General features: G+C 37.3%; 1 protein-coding gene across 4 annotated transcripts in view; it reads right to left on the reverse strand.

Annotated features, from left to right (window-relative positions):
• Nucleotides 1-7607: 7607 nt before the first annotated feature.
• The window catches only part of mgat1b (alpha-1,3-mannosyl-glycoprotein 2-beta-N-acetylglucosaminyltransferase b), a 13962-nt gene continuing 11178 nt past the window's right edge, over nt 7608-10391 (reverse strand). For all 4 annotated transcript variants that reach the window (XM_014026746.1, XM_014026747.1, XM_014026749.1 and 1 more), the window contains one exon: nt 7608-9020. In XM_014026746.1, the coding sequence (XP_013882200.1) occupies nt 8319-9020 (702 nt within the window). In that variant the 3' untranslated portion in view covers nt 7608-8318. The remainder of the gene's footprint in view (nt 9021-10391) is intronic.

The following is a 10391-nucleotide window of genomic DNA, read 5'->3' on the forward strand; positions in this document are numbered from 1 at the left end:
CTTAAATATAGAAAATACTTTTACTCAAAGAAATAATTCAAATGTTTTGAAAAGAGTTTTTGAGCAAAAAAAATCATAAATACAGTTTTATTTTTCTTGTTATAATTTTTTAAGTACCTCTGTTAAAAAAGAAAGGGTTTATTTATCATCAAATTTGTAGTGAGGATCGACCCAGGTTGGTTTTAAAAAATGTTACATCCCTTCTTTTAAATCAGCTCCAGTAATAAAAATCTAAATCTTTACATTGTTGTCAGTTCTCGTTTTCTTTATTTATGCAGGTTTGTGTTGAGACACAATTGTCTCATTTGCAAGAGACCCGTTATCCACAAATAAAACAACTAAATCAATAAAACACAATCATATAAAATGTATTTGTCAATACAAGCATATTACTTTTTTATAACATAAGCTACACTGACAAAATAACAATCAGAAGCAAGTGTTTATAGGTGTTTTTATCATCTCAGGAGGGTAACGACCGGACAGCTTTAGATCCTGTTGTAGTGTGGCTCCAGTATGAGAACCCAGCTCAGGTACAGTATTTGCTGTTAGATGGTTTCATTTGGCAGAAATATTAAAAAAATTCATGGACATACCTGGAAGTGATTGCATATCATTGCTGTTGGTGTTAAATAACCCCAGAATACCAATTTAATGCAGAAATGAGAGATATGTAAATTTGTATAAATTGTGATGTAATGACTTTAAAGAGTGTCTGTCAACATGTTCACTTGTGCTCTCCTAGTCTCTTTTCTTATATCTGTGCATTAAAATTACTTTTTTGCTCTAGTCTACAACATAATAAAAAGTAAAAGTAACAGTAATTAAATTTTAGTTTTTAATTAAAAGCAAATATTGACAGACTGCTGCATCCTAAATGCACAAAGGAGCGTTACCGCAGATCCTTCCTCCCATCAGCTGTTAAGACTCTATAACCATCACTGCTCCCAACAATCTCGATAAGCATCCATGTTTGTGTTTGCACGCAGAACAACTCTACCTCTCAATTATTACATAAATAATAACATGTGGCAATTGTACATCGTTTTTTCTGTACTGGAACACTGACTTAATGAATGAGTTCAACTCAATCTGCACATCCCGTCAATCATGAGTCTGTTGCGTCTAGTTTTCTTGTATTTTTTTTTCTGCACAGTATTTTGCTTTTATTTTTTTCTTATTTCATCTTTATAGTCTTGAACAGTAATTTTTATTTTTATATTATTTTTAATTTTTATTAATATTACTTTGATTCTATTATTGTTGCTACAATTAATGTCACATAGCAATATACTGTTTTGTGGATTGATGTACCTGCTGCTGTTACACCTGAATTTCCCCGCCGCAGGACAATAAAGGCTGTTTCTATTTCTAAATATGGCTTGTTGATTCATACACGTGTCAACACTAAATAGAAATCGTATTTGATGTATTGTGTATTTGTATTGCACTATTATTATTTTTAGCAGTAATGTTTTTTTTCTTCATGTGTCCAGATTTATTTAGTCCAATTCTTGTTCTTATGAATTATGTTTGTATTGGATTTCTTTTCTTCTTTTTTCNATATTAGAATTTTCTGAGACAATGAATTTTGGTTTTTCATTTTTTCCCCTGTAAGAGGTTTTTATTTAATAGAATTTTTGGACAAAAGAAATCGCAATATATCGGGATATATCGTATCGTGACCCCTCTGTCATGATATGTATCGTATCACCTCATTACATCTCTGGTCTTCTCTCGCCTTATAACCCCAAACACAACTTGCGCTCACAAGACCAGAATCTTCTCTTGGTCCCCCGTACTCGCTTCAAGACCTCTGGTGACTGTGCCCTTTCCTCAACGGCTCCCAGACTGTGGAACGCCCTTCCACCCTGTCTAAGATCTGTTGAAAACACRGACTCCTTTAAAAAACAACTAAAAACACACTTCTTCATTCTAGCGTTCAACTGAATACATTCAACACTTCACAGCTTGAATTTATAAACCCTAACAATCGTGTTATTCCGGCCTCATATCATCCCCTCCACCTATAAGGGTGAGAGATAAATGAACTCCTTTTTGTTTTTGTTTCAAATATTGGATGTATTTAATGTATAATTTGTACAGCTTGTGATATTTTGGCTTTTTCTTTCTGATAATGGATGTACAGCACCTTGTGAAATCCTTTTCTGTGAAAGACGCTAAATAAATAAACTTTTACTTACTTACTTATTGTGAGTATGACTCCGCCTCCTGTGAACAATAGAGATGATCAAGGCACCATCGATTGTTAGGCTGATGGTCCTCTTTTACATGTGAACAGACAGTGTTGATGGTCATCATTAAACCTGTTTGTCATGTGGAGGCGGAGCTTATAAGGCTGAGTTTACCTGAAACTCCTCAGACTGAAGAAGTCTCTTGGAGGAGAGACAATTTTTTTTTTCAAATAGAAGAACCCATCCAGACGACAGATTCAATTTTTTAAGGTTTCCACTCATTTTTATAGTTTTATGTGTAGTTAAATGAAAAAAAAAAAAGGCACAATTGCAACATCCGGGCTGTCTGAATACTTTCTGAAGCCAGTGTAGATGTAGGTGACTGTTATAAACTGAGGTACTGAACATGTTGCAGTTTTTAATCTGTCAAACTGAAATCTCACCTCACGCCTAAAACTTAAAGCAAAGATTGTTTTCAAACAGGAATGTCAGGTATGATGACATTTAAACCTCCATTAGAGGGTTTAGATAGAGAAACTGCAGGAATGTAACACGGTGGAGACGCGATGTACCTCTGGATCCACATGGATGAAGTTAAGTGGTTTTCTTCACATTAAAATGGCAGAGTTTTTAAAACAAAGTTGTAGTCGTGATCCAAGACTTGTAAATGAGATTTACCATCACAGACAGTTTGAGGTGACTCTTAATTTTCTGCTCCTAAACTCAGATAAGACAGAGGTTCTGGTTCTTGGACCTGAACATCTTAGGGATCAACTTTGCAGCCTTTCACCTCCTCTGGATGGCATTAATCTGGCCTCCAGTTCTAATGTAAAGAAACTTGGTGTTATTTTTGATCAGGACATGTCTTTTAACCCCCACATTAAAAATGTTACCAGGACCACCTTCTTCCACCTGTGTAATATCACTAAAATTAGAAATATTTTGTCCAAAAATAATGCAGAAAAACTGATTCATGCATTTATCACGTCTGGACTGTATTACTGTAATTCTTTATTATCTGGACATCCAAAAACCTCTTTAAGTCTTCAGTTAATCCAAAATGCTGCTGCTAGAGTTTTAATGAGAGTTGGAAGAAGATCATATTTCTCCAGTTTTAGCTTCTCTCCACTGGCTCCCTGACAAATTCAGTAAATAATTTAAAATATTACTCCTAACATACAAAGCTCTTAACAACCAAGCTCCATCATATATTAAACATCTTATTGTTCCATACTTTCCTAACAGAGCACTTCACTCTCAGACTGCAGGTTTACTTGTGGTTCCTGGAGTTTCTGAAAGTAGAATGGGAGGCAGAGCTTTTAGTTATCAAGCTCCTCTCTTGTGGAACCAACTTCCAGTTTCTGTCCATGAGGCTGACACTCTGTCTACTTTTAAGATTAGACTGAAGACTTTCCTTTTTCATAAATCCTATAGTTAGACTTAGGTTTCCTGAATTATTCTTCATTTCTGCTGCTATAGACTTAGACTGCTGGAGCACAAACTGCTGTTGTCTTTAGTCTCTCTTCTTTAAATGTTTATTGTAATTATTTCTATTTACATGTTTTCTAATGAAAGATGTAGTTGTTTTTGTACATAACCCTGTTGTGACTTGGTGCTATAAAATTAACGAATCAAGCTAACGTGTTTGCAGAACCCAAAGGTTTAAGCACAGATATGATTTTAGCTCTCAAAGCATGTGTAAAGAATGACTCAGCTACAACCACACATTATTTTAGCTCAATATTTGTAAAATTGACTCATGTGACCCATCATATCGAAATGAGGATTAAATCAAATTTGGTCAAAATGACCTCATCATATTTTCAGATATCTGGCTTTAAAAGCTACATTTTGATACCTGGAGATATATAATTTGTCTTGTTTGTTACAATACTGTTTGGTCTGAATTTTATGTAAATTTCAGTAATTTTTGATGTCAATATAAAGTGGAAACCTCAAATAGTATTTGTATGTTAAGATTTCACAGTTGGAAAGAAACAATAACATTTCTAGCTCACAGGGAAAAATTCAAAATTTTAAGGCGTTTTTCCCCAAAATCAGGTTTTTTGTTGCTAATAAACAATAAATCTTCAAAAAAAAATAGGATTATATTTCAATTCTAAGATTTCCCAGTTGGAAAGAAACTAAAACATTGCTAGCTCACTGGGAAAAATTCAAAATTTTAAGGCGTTTTCCCCCAAAATCAGGTTTTTTGTTGTTTCTGCTCAAAAAAATGCTTGAAAAAAATTTTTTAGGATTTTTTCAGTTTATTCAAATGATACATTGATAATTCATTACATTTTGACAAAATACAATTTTTGCACTTGTTTCAATCAAAATCCTTTATCTTCCTGTTTCTCCAAAAACCACTTTTGGACTCAATCCGTTTGGATGTGACGGGTCACAAATATGACCAAAACCAGCACGGAGAACCAGGAGAAGGAGGATAAACCAAAGGAGGAGGAGGCTAAGGAGGCGGTGGCCGAAGAGAAACCCAGGACCAAATCCAGTCAGCCTAATGAAGCATCTCCTGCCTTCATGTCCACCATCTTTGCTGTTTTTGACGTCTACCTGNTGATAAGGCATTAATTCATTATATTTTGACAAAATGCAATTTTTGCACAAGTTTAAATCAAAACCCCTATTATTTCTCCACATACCACTTTTGAAATTAACCCTTGTTTCGATGTGATGGGTCACATATTCAATTTTTGCCTTGCTTCAGGTCAGTCACTCATTAATGACTTGTACAACCAATGAATACTTTCTAACAGTTTCATTTAAACTGATCCAGTGGTTAATGAAATATTTAGCTACTTTTACAGACAGAACAAAAACAATTTTTCACCTTCACCTTTTGGCAGCAGCTGATAAATACCAGCTACATAAGACCAGGATTAGTTTGATGAATGAAAAAAACTTCATAAGCAGACAAATATCAAAATAGTAGATTTTATTTACACTGTATTAAAGTTATAAACAAATCAGGCAGTGGTTTTTATACATCACCATAGAATTACAGTACAGTGATAATCCTTCCTCCAGCCACCTGTTAGTCCTTTCTGTACCCCACAAACCACAGCTTGGGTGTCAGAATTAAAACTTCCCTTGAACCGGGGTCTCGGGGCGTCTAAAAGCAAAATGTTAAGACTTCATTAATGGTTCAGCCTGACTTGAAGTCAGGCCAAAACTTCAAGACACTTAAAATAGTTTCCACCTTAGCTTCAGCCATACAAGTGTTTCATTTCTTACTCGTCCAAAATTAAAGATCTCTAAAACGCTGACATCTTTAGACAAACCGAACACTTTGTTCTGAGAGGGTGGGAGGATTCTTGGTAAGGAGAGCGGGATTATCTGCCACCAAATTGGTGAGCGTCTTCTAAACTTTTCACTGCTGCTCGAGCGTAACGTCTCCAGGATGTGGTGACGCAGGTCTAACTCAGTCCTGGTTCTTTAGCTAACATCCCAGAGATAAGCAATGACTGTCCTGCTCAAGTCTGAGTTTGTTGAATACCCAACAAATTATTGAGTCTTTCAACATTATTTAGTGTCATATACTCTGTAATCAGATCCAAGTTGCATCCTAACCTGTTTTCACCAATTAAACTGAACTTAATTCAATCAAAAACTAAGAGAAAGTCTTCCAGGATCACGTTCTAACTTTTTAACGTTCAGGATAACCCTCATACGCTGCAGATCAGTCTCCTAAACTAATGAAACCATCAAAACCAGTTTCTTACGTTTTGTTTTCCATTACACGCATCAAAAGATAAGTACGGGACAGGAGAGAAGTCTTTCAGGTTTTAGGTTCAGATAGTTTTAAACGTTCTATTAATTCATCAATGAATATAATCATTTGAAGGGTTTATTTGATCCAGGGTGGAATGAGTATACAACATATGACTTTCAAGATTTTTAAATTCTATTATGGATTTGTTTTAATCCACAGAGGATCAAAGTTATACAAGTTTAAATCTATGCTGTAGTCACACAAATCTATTAATGAGAGTTACTGAAGGTTTTAGACAATCTTCATTTGAAGGCCAGGGTCTATGAGTTTCTTCTTAGTCAACTGCAGCTGGTAGTTTCTATTTGACTGTAAAACATATGTCTGACTGAACTAATTGACAGAGACTCATCTGTTCTCCTCAGATGAAAGGAGGTTGGTTTGGATGTTCAGGAACAACCAGGAACCACCGAGGCTTTAATTCTGCCATGAACTGGAAACTACTGGAACAAGTCCCTGCAGTTTCCACAACCTTCAAACTAGACAGACAAGCCAAACGTTGAGGTCTTGGTTTTAAAGGCTTTGTGGGTCATTTTGTCCCAAGAGCAGCAGGAGGATTAAATGAACTCCACCTATCTGGTCAAGAGTGGTCAAATATCAACCAGAAGCTTGTTGATGCACACAGGTCAACACATACGAGTTGTCCTTGGGTTCGATACCCTGACGCTCACCCAAATTCCAAATTAACAACAAAAACCCTAGCGATTACTTTAAAACCCGCCTAGCCATTGTGAGTCTCTGGATTTGAAACCACGACTTAAGGCTTGCTAATGCTATGTACTAGCGATGATGTATTGGCGATGATCACCAATGGGATGGGTTTTTGTTCCAATCAAACACAAAAAACTCTCTGCTGTTTTTTCTCAGCATTCACTTCTGGGAGTTGGAGGGTGCTCTCATTGGGCCTCATGCAAGAACATGTTCGTATTTTGCATGTATCCAGACATGTATGGCACAATGGCTCAGTGGTTAGCACCGACGCCTCACATTAAGAAGGTCCTGGGTTCAATCCCCAGTTCAGACCTGGGGTCTTTCTGTGGGAGTTTGCATGTTCTCTTTGTGCTTGTGTGGGTTTTCTCCGGGTACTCCGGTTTCCCCCCACACCCCCAAATACATGTACAATAGGCTGACTTCAGGCCTCCCTTGAAAAACAGATCTGAGATATCAGTGGGACTTGCCTGGTAAAATAACGGTAAAATAGAGAAATCTCATAAACAGCTTTAAATTTATTTTACGTCTCAGAGTTAGGATGTAAAACAAACAAAATTAAATAACCATCGCCTTTACTTGAGCTGAGGCTCTGCATCCTCGGCTCTTCTTTCAGTTACAAGGATGGAGCGAGCGGTGTTGTGCCACACTGGAAACCCCCACCCCCCCTAATACCATGAGAGTACTATGGATCTTTTGTGAAAATCACACATTTTTGAAGGTCAGTTTATGGGTAAAGGTCTCAAAGGGGCTGACGTATGAGTGTGGTTAAGGTGCAAGTTGTCGAGGGACTTTTAACAAAATATTAGTGGGGTTATGTGTGTATATATGTACATAACTTTGAGCTTGTGAGAATAAAAAACTCCATCAATTCAAACTTCAGCACAGACTATTGTTCAAAACTGTTGAAGTTGTAGAAATATTCCACCCTGGAAATGGAGATCATTTAGGTTGTATTCACCTGATAGTCCGGTAGACACGGTTCGATTAGGGATCAAAATTACAAGATTTGTTTACATTTTCAGCTGGTTTGGTTCACTTCACACTGCACTTTGTCAAACAAACTAAACCCTGTGAACAACCTAACCCCCCTGTGGTGGCGCTGCTCCAAGAACCACTGAAGAATTCAGAAGACAGTGAACGCAACTTCCTTCTTCACAAAATGTAAACATGGAGTGACGTCAGATTTTAGAGGTTGTAGGATTTATTTTTTGGTTTTGGTAAATGTGCCAAAAAAATAGTCTTCAACAAGGAGATCAACATGAGAGGAAAGTTTATAAAAACAAATGCTGCTTTTTTCTCCTTAAATTTTGATGCCAACAGTTTTAAATGAAGAACAAAACTAAAAAGGGACTGGCCTTGTGGTTCCTGAACTGTTTCTGGTTGTTTCCTTTTGCTGTGAGTATCTGCATGTGATAAAACCAACTGGGCCCAGAAACCAAGGCACAGCGCCAACTGCTGATCTGAAACAGCTTCTGGCTGCTTTTCTCTAGGTTTAGACTCTGAATCACTCTGTATCTGATGTGCAGCCCCACAGGGAGGCTTTACCCCCCTAATGTGCCTGTGATATTCTTTGGTCTGAGAGGTCGTTCCTCTTCAACTCCTCTTATACTCAGTCTGAAAGACTCTCAACTCCAGCTGATGTCATAATGCGTCCACCCGTCTGGTGGAGCCAAGAACACCCTTCGGCCCCGGTGCAGGAAGCTAACTACCCCCCTGTAACCTGTACGAGGTACTCCTGATTTTAAGTCATCCATCACCCCCAAGCTTCGAGCAAAAGCTTTAAAACTGTCCCTGCTGGAGTACTTCACCCTGTACGGTCCAGGTCCTCTTAACCTGCCCCCTTGTTGTAGGTCTTCAATCTTCACCAACGTGGCACTATAAACCTCTTTGATGAATGTTTTGTCGTAGTTCTCTTTTAGCAAATAAGACAAATCCTGTTTAGTGAAAGGCACAAACTCAGTGTTTAGCTTAATGTAGCGAAGATATTGGTCAAAGAATTGACCTAAACTGACACCTTTCCGGCCAAAGGTGATCGTTCGAGAGATTTCAGGCCGGATGCAGGAGCGGTTCCTGCGCTGCTCAGGTTGGCGCATCCAGTCATCCCAGAAGGCCGAGGGCCACTTTGGTTCCAGTTCGTCCCACATCTCTTTCAGCAGCATCCAACCCAGGCCGGGAAAGAAGTCTGTTCTATAAAGCAGATCAGATCTGGACGAGTCGACCAAAGCATCTCTGCCGTTATCGTTCCAGGCAGAAACACACCAAAGGCTGGGGTCAGAGCGTAAGATGGGATACAGAGCTCTGAAATACTCAAAAAAGTCCGGTGCCACCTACATGGGGGAAAAAAACATTGTAAATTAGTGAAAAGTCTTCAGAAATGACAACCAGTTATATGACCGGTTCATTTCTAATAACATGTCTGAGCTGGAGTCTCTGTTCACAGAAAACCTACAGGACTGTTAACACTCAATATACATGTTAATGAGTTTGTTATCTACTAGCTTCTTACACTGATTAATAAATAATAAATGTGGTGGTGTTTAGGATTTTACACATCAGAACACAATAAAACAAGAATACAGCAGATGGCACATTATACACAGAAAAATCAGGAGGGTTAAAATTTCAGTGTTAAACTTTTGAGTTGATTTAACTCCCACTAGTGTTATTTTAACACTTTGAGTAAACTGACTTCCAGTGTTGGTGTTAATTCACAGTGTTGATTTCCTCAGTGTTGTCTCAACACTGGACAGTGTTAAATAAGCCCCGCCCACTGTTAAGTCTTATATAACACTTAACAGTGTTGTAATACGACACCATACAGTGTTGAAAGCAGTATTCTGAAAAGCCCCGCCTTCTTCCACCTCATGTCAGATAGACCAGTGTTTTCACAGCAAGGAATGCTGGGTAATCTTGTAGAAATTATGTGTTTGTGTGTTTATGACTATTAAAGTAAACAGTTGAAAGTTAGTGTACCTATATTGTGTTTAGTTCATAAACCAGTATTTTATTTTCCAAAAATAAATCTCAACATATTCTCCAAACACAAACTGGTTTCAAAAAAGGTAAGATTTCTCTGGATTTACGGGCTGAAAAATGTGAAATGAGCAACAGACTGTTCTGAAGATGCGTGACATCAAAACAAAACAAAAAAAAAAAAACATGTTTGATACAGCGGGTAAAATAAGTATTGAACACGTCACCATTTTTCTCAGTAAATATATTACTAGAGGTGCTAATGACATGAAAATTTCACCAGATGTCGGTAACAACCCAAGCTTAAGATTGGGACATGACTGGGTATTTATTTTTGAAATAATGACTGTTCTGTCATTATTTTTAAATCAAGCACCGGATGTCAGTGTCACACTAAACTTCCTAACGTTTCTGTAGAAACACATTGTGTCAGTTAGTCTTAGTGAAAGACTGCAGAGCTCTACGTTTGTCTAATAACAGTCTGTTAATACAGCAGGTAAAATAAGTATTGAACACGTCACCATTTTTCTCAGTAAATATATTACTAGAGGTGCTAATGACATGAAATTTTCACCAGATGTCAGTAACAACCCAAGTGATCCATACATACAAAGAAATCAAACCATAAATGTCCAGAAATGAAGTTATTTGTAATAATGTGGAATGGCACAGGAAAGAAACAGCACGTTGAAGCTCGTTTAAAGTTTGCGGCACAACATTTAAAC

This window comes from Austrofundulus limnaeus, unplaced genomic scaffold (genome assembly GCF_001266775.1).
Source record: "Austrofundulus limnaeus strain Quisiro unplaced genomic scaffold, Austrofundulus_limnaeus-1.0 Scaffold587, whole genome shotgun sequence".
Lineage (NCBI taxonomy): Eukaryota > Metazoa > Chordata > Actinopteri > Cyprinodontiformes > Rivulidae > Austrofundulus > Austrofundulus limnaeus.